The 17,021-nt window shown below is 38.9% G+C and overlaps 2 protein-coding genes across 2 annotated transcripts in view; one reads left to right on the top strand and one right to left on the bottom strand.

Moving 5' to 3' along the window:
* Nucleotides 1-17,021, top strand: part of LOC134222825 (uncharacterized) — an 88,358-nt gene that overhangs the window by 37,230 nt on the left and 34,107 nt on the right. The window lies entirely within an intron of this gene.
* LOC134226120 (zinc finger protein 490-like) lies at nucleotides 60-4,145 on the bottom strand. Its single transcript, XM_062706690.1, has 6 exons — nucleotides 4,002-4,145; nucleotides 2,928-3,040; nucleotides 1,584-2,259; nucleotides 738-1,522; nucleotides 469-682; nucleotides 60-406 (listed from the first exon to the last, which is right to left on the bottom strand). Exons 1-6 carry the CDS (start codon nucleotides 4,049-4,051, stop codon nucleotides 130-132), a joined length of 2,115 nt encoding a protein of 704 aa, XP_062562674.1. The 5' UTR covers nucleotides 4,052-4,145; the 3' UTR covers nucleotides 60-129.

The following is a 17,021-nucleotide window of genomic DNA, read 5'->3' as shown; positions in this document are numbered from 1 at the left end:
ATGCACCTTCCAAAAAATAATTCTTCAACACATTTGGTCAAATTTACCACAATATGAAATCAGATACTTCAGCTATCTCTATTTGAACGACTCATCACCTCATCAGATATTTTTTGCTGAAAGTCAAAATCAATCCTTCGGCTCTCCATCCGAATGCACCAGCGACTGTGACTTTTCGCTGGGCTGTTGAACATTCGTTGACTCGTGACCTTTTTCCATATGCGTCTTGAGCAAGCAATTGTACGTGAATGCCGTTCCGCAGATACTACAAACGTACGGCTTCTCTTGCGTGTGAATCCTCTGATGAACTCGATTTGCTTCGTGCGATTTGAAACGCTTGCCGCATACCTTGCACTCAAAGTTCCGTGCATCCGTGTGGACACCGCCGTGTTTCTTCAACCTGGACCTGAGGTTATAAAAGAAAAAAAAAATTGAAATTTCCGGCGACCATATTGGGGGCAGCATTACTTCGTATGGAACGACTTATCGCATAGTTTGCAGGAAAACAATGGATTTCCATGGGTTGCCATATGAACGTGCAAAGCATTGTCCGAACGAAAAACAGCCCCACAAATACTGCATAACACCCGTATTTCTTTTCCGCAACGCCTTTCGTGATTGTACCGGGTTGTATAGGTTAGCATCTTGCCGCAGCCTTCGCGACAGGGATAGTTTCGTTCGCCTGAAATATGTTAATTTATAACATTTGAAGTGCGAATGCATGATTTTTTGCTTACCAGTGTGGCGTTCTGTATGAACGATTAATCTGGCTTCAGTGTTGAATTTGAGAGGACATTGCTGGCACGAATATAGCTTCTCCTGCAAACACGATTTCCAATGGTGGCTGTACAGCTTTTTGGTTGCAAATATTTGTTTACACCGGTTACATGGATGTTCTTCAACTACCGGCGTCACTACCACTGGTTGTTCGACCCTCGCAGAAATCCTGATGCGCTTTGGCCGAAGAATACCGTTCGGTTCTGGTTGAGCCGTTGAAGCTGGTTGAAGATTCGAAAGGAGATTTTTCAATTCCTTTCCAGTAGCCCTATTACACAACGGAACGTGATCCGTGAAGATAAGTTTCGATTGATACCACGTACGGCAACGTGTACAGAAGAATCCACCGTTCCATGGTTGACCTATCGGTGACTCATTACATACGGGTAATGCATTAGCTTCCGATAATTCAGGTTTTTGCAATGCCCCTCCTTCGCTAGCATTTTTGCATGATATTTTGTGAATCGTAAAAACGTCTTTCGAAGAAAACCATTTATTGCAGCGGAAGCAATAGTACTCCGTATTCAGTGTCTGTTTCCCTTCGAAAAGGGCGACGCATTTTTCTTTGTGTTCATCGTAAATCAATTTCGTTGGATACCATTTCGTACAACGATAGCAGTAAAGCTGAACCGCCTTTTTACTCTTCACCTGTTGGTCGTTCGGCACTGATGTTATTGGATTTGTCACGTGGATATTTTCCGTAGAAGTTGAAAAATGAGTAAGCCAGTGCTTCTCCAGGTCCGACCTTAAAATAATGTAAATAGTAAACCATTCTACAATGTTAATACTTGGTTATCTATTATTACCATTCAAAGAATGTTTCATTGCACATCTGGCAATCTATTCTTGATGTATTGTTATCCAGTTGTGACCCTTCCGTAGGTGGTGTTGAGAGTGTTGCAACTGATGCCGTGGATATGATTGCTTCCTCACTTACAATTGGTTCTTCCTCACCTTCCTCCAGTGTGCTATTCTCGGAGCTGCTCGACTGAGTTTCTACAGTATCATGCTCATCTTCCTTCGTAGTCCAATCCGCACAATCCATTGATCGGGCCAATGCGGCCAGACACAACCTTTTGAACTCAAAGGATTGATCGAACATCTCTTTACAACACATGCAACACTCCGGATTAAGCTCGAGGAGCTTCCCCTTAGGAAGCCCCAAGACAAAAATCACTCTTTTGAGGCTGATGGGAGCTCGACCACCTACTTCGTGGAACAGATTAAAGCAAAATCGGCATCGGGTACTCTTGGGATTATTCTCATATACCGTTTGGTTTATCGGATGATGACCACCGTCGACATCAACCGAATTAATTGACTGATGGCCTATAGGATCTGGTGGTACTTCCCCTATCGATTCCATTAGATCCATTTTGACTTCTTCCGTTTGACACAACTCAAATGGATCCGTTTCCCTGTCCGATGGTTCCTCTTTGATCTCGTCGGATAGTACCGTGTCCGCCGGTGGACGATACTCGGCTGTAATTCGTAATTTGAAAATTAAGAATACGAATATGTTAGCAAGAAAAAGTATTCAGAATTTAAGACAACCTAGTTGATTTATCATGCTACTATCTATGTAAACATATTATGTCCGTCTTTTATCGATAAAAAAGTTGTGTGTTGAACAATGTAGTCATCGTGGGTCAGCAACAAAGCAATTGAATCAGTCGAAATCAGTGTTGCACTCCTTTGAACAATTTCAACAGGCATTCTTCTTGACCAGATGTTCTATGGGCGCTCCGAGCTTTTCCATCTGCTTACCAAGGTAGGAACAAAGCCTCTGAAAGTCTTGAGGGATGGCATTTGAGATTATTCAATAGATTACGGCGGATGCCGTCTCTGTCCTCGATGTGTCTAAGGAATTGTATATCAGACATGGCAAAACGATAACAGGAGAAATTATGACCTTGCCTTGTAAACATTGAAGATCCGCTAAGCCCTTGAAGGACTTGGACTTATACTTGTATGCGAGAGCATATCCCATCTTCGTCCTAGTAGAAAGCCTAGCATAATGTGTGCCCATGACAGGATCAGGCTAATATGGTGAGACTATGTCTATGGAACTATAAACTATTACAATGGTAATCCATAGGGGACAACGTCATGTTCTAATTTTCATACTTTTTTAAATTACATTTTCTTACCTTGTGGCGCGAAAGACATTTGTATGACTTTTATTCGTCGCTGGGTCTCGCAGTCTAAATCTACCAAGCGTAGGTATAATGTTGATTTCAGAACTATTTGTACCGAAGATCTACACGGAAGCCTGAGAGTACCCATTAATGGGTATTTTGGTACCCATTTTGAAGAAAAGCAGCATAACTCATTTAATGAATATATCGCGTTTACCCATTAATGGGTACTCTTGATAAACTTCATTAAATGGGTATTTTAAACTCTTGATATTTATTTAGAAAATGGGTAAAAACCCACATTTATATAAACAAAAAATTGAGGTTAGGGCGTTAGAGGGATATCGAAAATATTTTAAAACAAACCAGAATTAACATTATCCAATAAAGAACCACAAAGAACTATTCTGTTTATTTCCATACCAATTTAAACAGTAGCATAGTAGGTAATTACAAAACCTTCACTTTCGGAGCACCTGAGATAAAATTGCTTTGCACAGCTTGGTATTGATATGTCGGGAAGTTTTGGATCTCCTCGAATCGAACGTCCTCATGGGAAATTCAATCCAAACAGCTGAAGCTTGCATGCTACCGGCTTTGTCCGTGTTTAAGACAGGCATAATGTGCCTGATATCACACCGATTTTCCTTTCTTTTCCAATGGATCTTGTGATAATGGAACAGCAGCAGCGGGAAGCACTGTTGTGGAATCTGAAAAGCATAATCTGCGATCACAACTAATCGGAATTGAAAAATAATGCTTTATTTGACTTACCGAATGTCTTGTGTGAATATAAAACACAATTTCCGTGCTTCAAACAAACTTTAAAATTTATAAAAGAGGCCGAAGTCTTATTTTTAAAATTAACAACTTGTAGAAACGAAATGAAAAAAATGGTGACTTTGCCTTCCAGGAAATTCTTGCGCAAAATTTACCCATTTTTATTTCTAGCAATCGATCTCGTCAATGGGAGAAAAATACCCTTTTTTTGTTTCTGAAAATATACTCGTTTTTTGACATCTTGGAACAATTCCAAAAAATGGGTGAATCTTCCACATTTAATGGGTATCTTCATGCTTCCGTGTATTTAAATCAATTTTACGATTCTGATGTACTTTAGCTGCGGCTGTCCTCATCAAAAGGAGATTCGCTGATGTTTACTTGTGGAAATCATGTTTATGTTGCCAGTTGACTTCGTTGACTCGAGATGTGGAACTTGTTTGTGACGTCAAAACCTACACTGTTAGAAAAAAGTACCAAATATTATAATATTAAAACTTATAAATAAGTACTTTTCACTCAAATCGGGTGTTCACACGCAAGATTTTTTTATGTACAGGTTATCCGACTTGTCAATATCCCCAACTCAGCCATCTTGGATTTTTGTATGGAATTTATGCTCGTTTGTTTACGTTTTGCACTGAAAATGTATGTTTCCCCCCGCGCTGGTTATTCCTATAGATAGTAGAATCTATAGATGAGCGAAAGCATGGCTGAGTCGATTTTTTTGCCCGTGCACACGCGCATATGACGTCACAGCCCTTAACGTTTCCATTGAAATCGTGACGTCATGCTCGTTTGGAGACACGTTTGACAGTTCGTTTGGAGACAGTGGATTTATCTTCGCTTATCTATATATTCCACTATCTATAGTTATTCCTATCTTGACGAAGTCGGATAACCTGTACATAAAAAAATCTTGTTCACACGGACACACCCGTAAAGGGTCTGTTCAAATATTACGTAAAGCAAGGGGGCGGGGGGTATTTATTTTTTGTTACGATTTGTTACGCAAAATGTGGGGGGTGGGGTCTCTCGAAGTTTTGTTACGCGTAACAATAGAGGAAATTATTATTTTTTTTTGAAAAATAGTTTATTATCTTTAAAGTAGCATGAAGTATATATATATATATATATTTTAAATTATTGTATCGTGCTTCAAGTTGTACCAAAATTTAGATTTTTCCCAAAAAACAGCATTCACACTTTGTAATAATCGTCGAATTCGGTATTTACTGAAATTCAACAGCAGAACTGTTTGGTAAATTATTTAACTGATTTTCGGTGATTTTGACAATTGAGCAAATGGAAAAAATACAAAAATCTGTAAAATAAATTACCGAACAGTTCTGTTGTTGAGATTTCGGTAAAACTTACTGAATACGGTGAAATGAGGTAAGTGTGTTTGTTGCGCGTTACGCATACACACAAAAAACAAACATGGTTTCATAGAATGTTTTGCGCTTTCTTCTTGAAAAGTGCTTAATTTTCTTAAAATTAAAAATGAAATTAGCTTCATTGAAAATATATTTTTTATTTGAAAGTTATTTTTTGTCTGTTCCTAACAATAAATTAAAAGTTGTGTCATTCAACTTAAAAATTGTTTTACTTTCAAAACATCAAACGATACACTGCATGGGTGAAAAAGAGAAAAGAAACATCATGTCATTTATCTTATCCATCTTTTTCTTTTCCTCAGTGTATGACAAAAATTTAAACCGCGATAAAAACAAAACAGCAGCAACGAAACGACGAGCAGAGGAAGCAGGCCACCACTGGCACTGCTTCCGATTTATAATTGCATCTGTGTTGTACGGTATGGCGAATTGAGATTGAGTTTTTACTATTTAAATACTATTGAGCTCATATTACGGAATCAAAAGGTAAGTAATATGTTTATTTATTTGAAACGATGCAGTACCGGGGCCAAGTGTGTATTAATTAGTATCACGAAAAATCGGTACCCAAACCCAGCCCTTCAATGGGGTGAATGGAGTTGGGAGTTGATTTAAATTTAGAATGAAGATCCTTATGCAACCGTGCAACAGTACCGTTGCTGATGAAGAATGTGTATAGCCGCCAGACATTCTAAATACTCACGCTCCTCTAATGTGGACGTGTACTATACACATGTAGAAGTATTGGCTTGAGAAATGGATTGCGAGTGATTTGACTATGCGTCCAATTTGGGAATCTCGAGCTCGTTCAGTAGCTGCTAGGTTGCGAAGGCCGACGGAGGTCCTTCGAAGCTTAGTTGGATAAAGCACCAGTCTAGCGTACTGTCGTGGGTTCGAGTCCCATCGAAGGGAAAGGATATACCATGTTTTACTCATAAATGAGTAAAGGCAATATATGCCAAAAAATGTGTAATTTTAACCCATTTTGAGAAATTTGTTTTTGTTAAAAATGGGTAAAAAACTCTCATTTTCAAGAATGGAGCTAGAATGGAAAAATATAAACTATTATCATGTGTAATTGTAAACGATTTGAATAAACAACAAGGGAGATATGGAGTTAGATAACTTTTTGGTCATTTTGCTAAAATAATTGGATTTCCGCAACTAGTATTTCATTACCATATATACGTTCAATCAGGTGAACATTATACCATTTCGATAACCTATTGTATAGAGTAACTTTATGGTACAGAACACTAATCCGGTTGGTTTTCCAAGAAGTCAAACCAATACTTGAATAATTTTTGAGACTGTGGGGTAAAAGTACGCAGGAACCGGTGGGGCAAGAATACGCATATGAATCTTCAAGTTATGATGTCAAACTCGTATCTCCGGCCGAAATAAGACTTCTTCCAAAACATAAAGATCCACAACTAAGAAAAAGGGACAGAATTCGAAATTATCACAAGTTTTTAGGATAAGTTGAAGTAATTCGGTGTTAGAAAGGACTTAGCGAACAAAGCACTGAAGCGAAATAATGAAATTGTATTAGGACTTGTTGTACACCTAAACATAGTACGAAAACACAATTTCATTTAATCAAAAGAAACATTCATAAATTACGCAACGTTTAGCTGGGAGGGGTTGCGAGATGTGTGACGATCCATATAATTATTAGAGGATTCATACAAATAGTGTAAGATGGGGGGGGGGGGGGGGGGTGATGAAATAGCCAAATTTTACGTTACGTGATTGGTAGACTTTCTTTAAGGAAAGGAAAATGCCTTTGTATACGCCACGCGAAACCTGATATATATTTTTTATATAAAAAAAAATGGTTTTTAATGGTTTTTCGTATGAAAGTGCACATTTTTAGGACCCCCTCCCCCTTTAAGAGTTACGTAATCTTTAAGCATTCCCTAATATATGCTTTTTAAACATTAATTAAATGTTATTCACTCTTATTTGTGTTAATATATACTTAAAGCACATGATTGGATAAATGCGTACTCTTACACCACCCGATGCGCACTTTTACTCCACCGATGGGGTAAGAGTGCGTTTTTCACTTGTCTTGCAATAAGGGTTCTACTAAAACAAATCGCAATAATTTCAATATTTTTTCCACTGGGTATCATAAAAGAAGAGTATATGAATCATCGACACTGATTTGATATGCAGAAGCTTGCTTCATAAGGCCCACATGACCGATTGAAAACTAAGTGCGTACTCTTGCCCCACTCTACTCCAGAGTTGCAATAAAATACCATACAAATACAATAAATTGTATTGATGAACATTAAATTCTATTGTTTTTAAATCATACCAATCAAAGTGCCATATTATACAATACATTCTATTGCCAGTCAATATTGGCAATAGATTTACAATAAATTCAATTGTAATGGCAAAAATTTGTTAGAAACTGTGAGAAACAATCTATTTTTGCCTTTCTCGTATACTAAGTATACGGAAAGGCTATAGAACTGCTCCAAAACCAAACTTTTTATAGAAGGCTCGGAGACCCATAGTGTTATATACCAATCGACTCAGCTCGACGAATTGAGGTGATGTCTGTATGTGTGTATGTATGTGTGTGTGTGTGTGTGTGTGTGTGTGTATGTGTACAAAAATGTGAGACACGTTTTTGGGCACTTAGCATTAACCGATTTGCTCGCAACAAGTTGCATTCGACGCGGAATATGGTCCCATTGGTTCCTATTTAAAATTAGATCGATCGAACTTTGCGTTTTGGAGTTATGGCCAAAAAACTGTTTTAACGTGCAAAAAAAAAGCAAAACGCCTAGCTCTGGATTCGAACTCGTGACCTTTGGAACGGGAAGCGGTTACTACACCACTGTACCATCGATACAACATAACATGTGAGAAGATACGTACAAATATAAATCATCGAATTGGGCACATATTCATTGCCTCTATAAGGCAACAGAACTCATCCTGCTAGGGTATTGTTTCCTATACTGGAAGTATTAATGGAATGAGAAAAGAAAATATTAATTTTTCTCGTTGGTTATTAAAATATACAGTTTCAATACATTAACTTAGAACAAGATGCCGTGGTGAGTATCATTACTTCACACTTTACCGGTCGCTACTAAACGCGCTGCTAAAATAGTAGCGCAGCTGACAGGTGATCAAATTTGGTAGCGCGATAACAGCGCTGCTATTCGATGAACTATTAAACGTCACCGGTATGGAACGCAGCCACCAAAATGATAACCGAAAATAGCGACTGGTGCGAAAAAGAGTGACTAAACTAAAATGACAGAGCAGCGAGGGTGATCAAAACACTCGCACCCAGTAATGATGCTCTAATAGATAAAACTGTTGAAACCGCTTGGATACGCTGTTCATTTATTGGAGATAAAAGTAGATTCACTATGATGCGAGGAAATCAATGCAAAATTGTATTGGTATAATAACATACAATTACATCCAAACTTAAATAAACATATGTGTATAATAATGTGAAATATCAATAAGAACCCCTCAGGTTACGGGTGCCCTATGGAAATTACTAACAGTAAACTTTTTTTCGATAGGATATCCGTTCAGTAATTAAAAATCCTCTTCTCTGCTAAACTTTAGACATAACTTTTCTCATGTCTTTTTTGCTATCAAGCGCTAAGAAAAGCACAAATACCCTATATAACAGCCTGTAAATAATCCTCATGTAGCAATTTCAAAAAGCATCGTGCTTTGTTCAACACGTTCAACGCTCTCCCGTACGAATGCACCCTAAAGAAGGAATGGCAATGTGCCCTGCGCAGTGGTGGTCCCCCATACAAATGCTCGACTAAACCTACGATTGCGCTTGAAATTTAGCAACAGTAATTTTGTAACGCTGAATTCATTTTGAAATTTAAATAGTTATCCGACATATGCTATGCTATCCAAAGACTTACGGAAGCCCATGACTTAAGATCTGCAGCCACAGTAGCGTCTCAATTCTAACCTTGAAACAGTAAATTTTCCGCTTTGGTGCAGCAAGGCGCAATTCGCCAAACTAACCACTGTTAAGTAGACAAAATATATATTTCAATGCATGATATCAGTTCTTTCCGAATCTTTCCCGATAAAAAATTTAGTCAAATTTAATTTTTCCATGCATATATGTTTAGGAGATACTTAACAGCATCAACTTGAACCAGGTCACCAAAAATTAAATTTACCAACTACAATTAACAAATTGAGGAATTATCCTTGACTAAATGTACAAAATTAAAATAATATCAGCTTCAAGAAAGAACGATTTGTTTTAGGTTTTGTCTGGGTTTCCGCCACTGTGGATCGGTCGGCTTAACAATCGTAGCATCAGCGGCAAGCCGTGCTTCTGTTCTATTTTTACGCATAAGCATGCATCATTATTTGTGGCGTTCAATCAGCATGTGGGAGCGCAGCTGGTGTGCGGGAAGACGCGGGACGCATGCGCATTCGCTTCAGTCTCTTGCCGTCGGATGAATATTGCCGAAGGAAGCATCACTAATATACATCGCATTGCGTGCGGCAATGTTCTATTTTTAGCTCAGCTGGGTTGAATGTTGATCCGAGCAAATGAGATTTGGGGAAATTGGTTCATGAGTATTACGGAAAAAGAGAAACATTTTGATAGGTCCGCGTTAATAACGCGCAGAGGGAAATCCCCGGTCCTAATTCATTGGATATAGCGTCTGCTGCCCCATAAACTCGCAAGCTTCTTTTATTGAATAATTATGTCTTTTCTATTCACTAAGGCATCTTTTCTTTGTGCATTGTGAAGCAATCGAATATAATTTTCCACTTATGTTTACTCTCTATTGAAACTCGGTGGGCAAGTTTGATTACTACCAAGGTAAATCAAAAGCTATTTTGTTTCTGCTAACAATCATTAAAGAAAACTGTTGAGTACATATTGATTCTCAATTTATGCATTTATGTTTCATTTATGTTTCCTTCTTCATCTAAAGTTCAGACCTGAATTCTTTCAAATATGTACCCCAAATAATCAGATGGATTCAATTATAGAAATGTCATGAACATAAATATAAACAATACACAGCATTAGGTTCCATAGATTATTAGCATGGAAGATATTAAATACATAAATTTTTATTGGAGGCGCTTTGAATTTTCTAGTATTCAAAATTTTTCTTTGCAATGCGTAATATCATACCACACTCCTAGAAAATATGAGTTTTGAAAAAAAGATAGCTAGCACGAGGATCGAAACATAAAACCCTCCGATTGAGAGCCTATCACGTTACCACTGAGATATTTTCGTTTTTGGGAGAAGAGTGTTCGAAGAACAAGAGGTTACGCTGATATGCAATAAATAACTATTTCACTGCATCAAGACATCGGCTGCTTGTGCATACGTGCGGTAACGCACCGGGTGCTGTGCTTTGGTTCGGTGGCATATAATCTGATGTTGAAAATATAAACCGTTTTGACTCAAGTCCCGAAAATGACTCATATTCCGAACACTGCATTTAAATGGCTATATAAACCTTATTCGCGTGGTATTTTCCATAGGATATTCATTTCGCTGGCAAAGCACTCGGATTATGTAGGAGAAACTGAGTTTTGGAAGGATTTGGAGAAAATTTTCTATTTTTGGAAGTCAGAAGAAAAAATATCCAAACTTTTCTATAATCCAAGTATGTTTTAGGTAATTTAATAGTCTTAGTTCGATCATTGACAAACCATAATTATTTATTCCAGAGGTTAAAAATCAAAACGTGTTACAGTGGAGTTCTAGTGCGAATATTTTTCACAGCTCTCCTAATAGTTTGTTGTTTTAATTCAACTAATAACAGAGTTAAAGCACTAGTTACTAATACAAAATGATAACAAAATTTCGATGAGTCTGTATAATAAGTTACTGCAACTAGCGCTATTACTCTGTTATTAGTGCAATAGAAACAAACAATTAGGCAGAGTTGTAAAACCTTCGCTCTAGAAGTCCTCCACATATCACGTTTGTAATTCAACCTCTGGAATGAGTTATTGACAAACTACTAAATTATCGAACCTATATTACTAAATGATCGAAAACATCCTTGCTACAATCCATAACAAATTACACGAAGGCAAGCTATATATCAGGTATTTTATCATTACGATATAAAGTATTGCACAATATGAGCTCAAGAATGCTGATTTCGGTAACACTAGCTCTGTCACGCGTAATCTATTAGATTTTGCACTTGGATAGATTACTTGTCAAGAGTGATCTGATAAATATTTTTGGATCAGTTTAGAAATTAAAATAATCAATTTTAACCATGCATTCATACCAATAACTGCGAAATGCTTTCCATATAAAGAAAAGCAACCCCAGTAGAATTCTCTTCAGATTTTTTTAAAAGTCGGATCAAATTCATAAATCTTGTTGAAAGTATTTGAATGATAATGACAAAAACGGAACTGCTTATCAGCAAAATTGACCTTTCACGTCAAAATTTTTATTCGCTTAATCGATTTTTTGGCTTATTTAAGGTCAACATTCCCAATTAACCTACACCGAGGAAATTTTCCGCATATATGTTATGTGTCAAACTACATAATTTTTTGCAATTTGTTCTCACAAATATCTTTTATGTTTGAAAATAAATAAATGTTATTAGGCTTCCGACTAATAAATAGCATTTGTTTTGGCTAATGAAATTCATGTTCGCGACTCATAACTTTTATAGTGCAATCGGAATAAAACTTATATTCGTAATTTATTTAATGTATTAATAATGATTATGGCATGCAATTAAGAAAATAATACAAATACAAATATTATGCTCAAGTAATAATTTTATTAAAAAATAAACAAATAAAATCTTTGATGATTCCGCTTTATGGGATAAAGTGCTGCGATTATGATTATGTTGTCATAGAGCTCCGGATCCAACATTTAGTCACCAGAGCCACATGGCAGCATTCTCGTCTCCTGGCGTACATCATGGCCACGTTGCTACCGCTCTACGTAGCCGTAGATCTTTGCGGAAGATACAATAGGTAGTATCGTCTCTATAATTTACATGGAAGAGCTAACTTATCGTATCAGTGAGTGGATGTCCTTCGTGGTGGACGAAAAGGGTGATGATGTCGATGAACACAATGAAAATGGAGGCCTCCTGTAATTTTCCTGACCAGCAACTCGTTTTCGATGGGATTGCATCCTCTCGTTAGATGATTTTAGTGCTTAGCCAGAAATGAGCGAAGCTGAAATAATATATTCTATTAAAGCCAAAATAAACTAACAAATTCATAAGTAATAATTACCTTTACTGACAGAAAACGCTATCGAGAGAAGACAGCGCGGGCGTTGTAAATTTATGCTCAAGTGGTCAAAAACTTGCTGTACAGAGCATCCGACCAGCAGACCGAAATCGAAACCAAAACATGAAGATTATTAGTGAAAGAATATAATTTCAACTATAAAAATTCAACAATATTGATTAAGAGAATACATTTATACATTGCAGTGGTCACCAGGTCATTGCAGGTATAAACTTCCTCATAAAATATAAGGGCTTTGTTATGATGTTTATGTTTGCACTCTTAAAAATAATGAATGACTTATCCAATAAATTTTATTTGTTTCAGAGTAATAAAATCCAAGTTTGCAATTTTATTAGTGTACATTTTTAACGCCTCTAAGTATTTTTTAAATTTAAAACAAATATCGAAAAGGGATGTTTCTTAAGATTGGCCTGATTTTAAACGAACATCGAGTGATTTTTTCAGGCCGGTTCACAAGTGCACACGTTTTCGGGTTTTGTTTTCCATTTAATAGTTAGAGGTTAGAGGCTATATTTTCTTTGGGAAAGTTGACCTTTGTAGTATATGAGATTATCAGAAGGAAAAACGAACGAAAAAATGTGAACGGAATTATATCAGTGCATCTACGGTCGTCATCATCATCATCAAGCGAGGGAAATCATATAAGTTGATGATCGACGAAGCAATGGATGACAGCAATGAGCACCGACCACCAATCTCGTTGGTAGAGGCATTTCGTAGGTGAGAGAGAACGGATAATACATTGCTGTTAGGCTGGGCAATAACTGCGTGTTTGGGAAAGAAGGAAGGATAGAATGAAGACTCTTTCGCAATAGGGTTTGATCAAGTTGGAGGAGTGAAGGAACGAACGGATACGTATAATGTATTGTGCGAGAAAAAGACCGTTCGGTTTTAATAGCCGAAGCTGGGTTCAGATTGATGCTTCCACGAAAGAGTTTAAGCGTCATTCTTTTGGCGATTTTTGAAGGCGATAGTTCGGTTTTGGTTTTATCGCGGTTGGCATTTTTAAGCTGCCAGCCGAAGTTTGAATTTCGCGAGTAGGCGTCACGACAGACCTTAAATAAGCCAAAGAATCGACTGAAACAATGAAACGAAATACAATTTTTGACGGGAAAGGTCAACTGAATTTTCATCTATATGAAGAATCATATTGTTCAAAACAACAATTTCAAAAAGCTTACTTATTGATTGGATGATAGAAGTTCAAGCTGGATTCTGGCTTCAAAACGGAAAGCACTCGAAAGCTTGACAACTGGAAACATTTGTTTTATTCTCACTACCGTTTTTTGCTTTTCTCGTATACAAAGCATACGATACGAGCTTTTTCAGAAGACCCATATGTCTGAAACTTTATTTGTGCAATTGCACAACCTCACATTTTCCGGGCACTTAACCTCATCCGATTTGCTTGCAACAAATTGCATCCAGCAGCAATTATAACAATGTGTATAAACAAATGTGAATTTTCAATTCAATCTATCTTTATTTATCTATCTTTATTCACGAGATTTTCGACCCTAGGTCGGTTTATCTGGTATAAACAAATGGAAAATAAGTCTTATTCGCCAATTGTTATTTTAGACTTTTCATATGTTTATCAACCATTTTGAACAAGCGAGAAAGGCATCATCACCGCTAGGTGGATTAATCAGGGTTTTTTATTGTAAAGATACATAACAAGTCCGAAGCACCTTCTTTCCACGCAAAAATATCCACAAGGCCACATGGAGATCTCCTAACCATGAAACGGAAAACCAAATCGACCACGTTCTAATCGACGGTAAATTCTTCTCCGACATCACGAACGTGCGCACTTACCGCAGTGCGAATATTGAATCCGACCACTACCTCGTTGCAGTATGCCTGCGCTCAAAACCTCGACGGTGTACAACACGCGTCGAAGTCGGACACCGCGGCCTAACATTGGGCGACTAAAAGACGATAGACTAACCCAAGAATACGCGCAGCAGCTGGAAGTGGCACTCCAACGGAAGAGCAACTAGTCGCAGCGTCTCTTGAGAAATGGCTGGAGAAATATTCGATCCACCATTGGTAGCACCGCAACCTCTTCGTGATGAACTTCACAATTAAAAAAAAGCACCGCAACCACTGCACTTGGCACGGTGCCCCTGATCAGAGAGAAAACGACTGGTATGACGGCGAATGTAAGCAGTTAGTGGATGCGAAGAATGCAGGATGGGCGAGATTGATACAGCATCGCACGAGGGCGAACGAGGCACGATATAAACGTGCGCGGAACAGGCAAAACTCGATTTTCCGGAGGAAAAGCGCCAGCAGGAAGATCGAGACCGTGAAGAGACGGAGCAACTGTACCTTGCTAATAACACACGAAAGTTCTATGAGAAGTTAAACCGTTCACGTAAGGGTCACAGCCTGACATGTGCAAGGACATAAACGGAACCTTCTTACGAACGAGCGTGAGGTGATCCAAAGGTGGCGGCAGCACTACGAAGAACACCTGAATGGCGATGTGGCAGACGAAGATGGCGGTATGGTGATGGACCTGGGAGAACGCGCGCAGGACATAATTTTACTGGCTCCGGATCGCCCCTGGGTTTGACCAACTACCAGGAGAGCTATTTAAACACGGTGGTTAGGCACTGGTTCTCCTTAGCTGTGCGGTAAGACGCGCGGCTACAAAGCAAGACCATGCTGAGGGTGGCTGGGTTCAATTCCGGTGTCGGTCTAGGCAATTTCGGATTGGAAATTGTTTCGACTTCCTGGGCATAAAAGCATCAATCGTGTTAGCCTCATGATGTAGGAATTCAAAAATGGGTAAACTGGCTTAGAAACCCCGCAGTTAATAACTGTGGAAGTGCTTAATGAACACTAAGGTGTGAGGCAGCTCTGTCCCAGTGTGGGGATGTAATGCCAATAAGAAGAAGGTTAGAAGGCTAGAGCGCTGCACTGGGTCATTACCGAGATTTGGGAAGAGGAAGTTTTGCCGCAGGTGTGGATGGAAGGTGTGTGTCCCATCTACAAAAAGGGCGATAAGCTGGATTGTAGCAACTACCGCGCAATCAATTTGCTGAACGCCGCCTACAAGGTACTCTCCCAAATGTTATGTCGTCGACTAGCACCAATTGCAAGAGAGTGGGCAGTACCAGGCGGGTTTTATAGGTGAACGATGAACCACGGACCAGGTGTTCGCCATTCACCAAGTACTTGCATAAATGCCGCGAATAAAACGTGCCCCCACATCATCTATTCATCGACTTCAAAGCCGCATATGATACAATCGATCGGGACCAGCTATGGCAGCTAATGCACGAACACGGATTTCCGGATAAGCTGACACGGTTGATCAAAGCGATGATGGATCGGGTGATGTGCGTAGTTCGAGTTTCAGGGGCACTCTCGAGTCCCTTCGAAACCCACAGAGGGCTACGGCAAGGTGATGGTCTTTCGCTTTGGAAGGGGTAATACGAAGAGCAGGGATTAACACGAGTGGTACAATTTTTCAATAAGCCTGTCCAGCTATTTGGCTTCGCCGACATAGATATTATGGCATCGTAACTTTGAAAAGATGGAGGAAGCCTACATCAGACTGAAAAGCGAAGCTAAGTGGATGGGACTAGTCATCAACACGTCGAAACGAAGTACATGATAGGAAGAGGTTCAAGAGAAGGTAATGTGAGCCACCCACTGCGAGTTTGCATCGGTGGTGACGAAATCGAGGTGGTAGAAGAATTTGTGTATTTGGGCTCACTGGTGACTGCCGAAAATGATACCAGCAGGGAAATTCGAGATGCATAGTGGCTGGAAATCGTACGTACTTTGACCTGAAAGACGCTCCGATCGAATAGAGTTCGCCGCCGTACCAAACTGACAATCTACAAAACGCTCATTAGACCGGCAGTCTTCTATGGACATGAGATTTGGACGATGCTCGTGGAGGACCAACGCATACTTGAGGTTTTAGAAAGGAAAGTGCTGCATACCATCTATGGTGGGGTGCAGATGGCGGATTTGCGGTACGTGGAGGAGGCGAATGCATCACTTGGGAAGTTGCATGAGTTGCTGGGAGAACCATCCATCGTTCACACCGCGAAGATCGGTCGACTGCGGTGGGCTGGGCACGTAGCCAGAATATCGGACAGTACCCCGGTGAAATGGTTCTCGACAACGATCCGACGGGCACAAGAAGGCGAGGTGCGCAGCGGGCAAGGTGGATCGATCAGGTGGAAGATGACTTGCGGACCCTCCGTAGACTGCGTGGTTGGCGATGTGTAGCCATGATCAACACTGAGGATACAATACATCAACATATTTCTCTAATGTAACAATACTTGCAATTGTTTTTGAATCGTTTTCGTACAGAAGATTCGTACATTGATATCTTGAAACGTTTCATTACATTGCATACAAATTATATAACAATATTTGTCCCATAGCGCCAAATATGCATTTTCCCCCTTTCAATTGCATTGTTGAACAGTAAAGCAGTCACAACTAAGAAATCATAAATCGTATTGTTTTACTATACAAATACAATACAATACATTGTATTTTGAACAGTTTTGTTCGGATATTTCAACAATATATTAACCATACACTCTATTGTATGGAAAAGTCTCAGATTTGGTATAGTTACGATACTTAATAACCCGTA

The sequence above is a fragment of the Armigeres subalbatus genome, chromosome 3 (genome assembly GCF_024139115.2).
Source record: "Armigeres subalbatus isolate Guangzhou_Male chromosome 3, GZ_Asu_2, whole genome shotgun sequence".
Classification (NCBI taxonomy): domain Eukaryota; kingdom Metazoa; phylum Arthropoda; class Insecta; order Diptera; family Culicidae; genus Armigeres; species Armigeres subalbatus.
The sequence above is the reverse complement of the archived record's forward strand: the minus strand, read 5'-3'. Positions and strand labels throughout refer to the sequence as shown.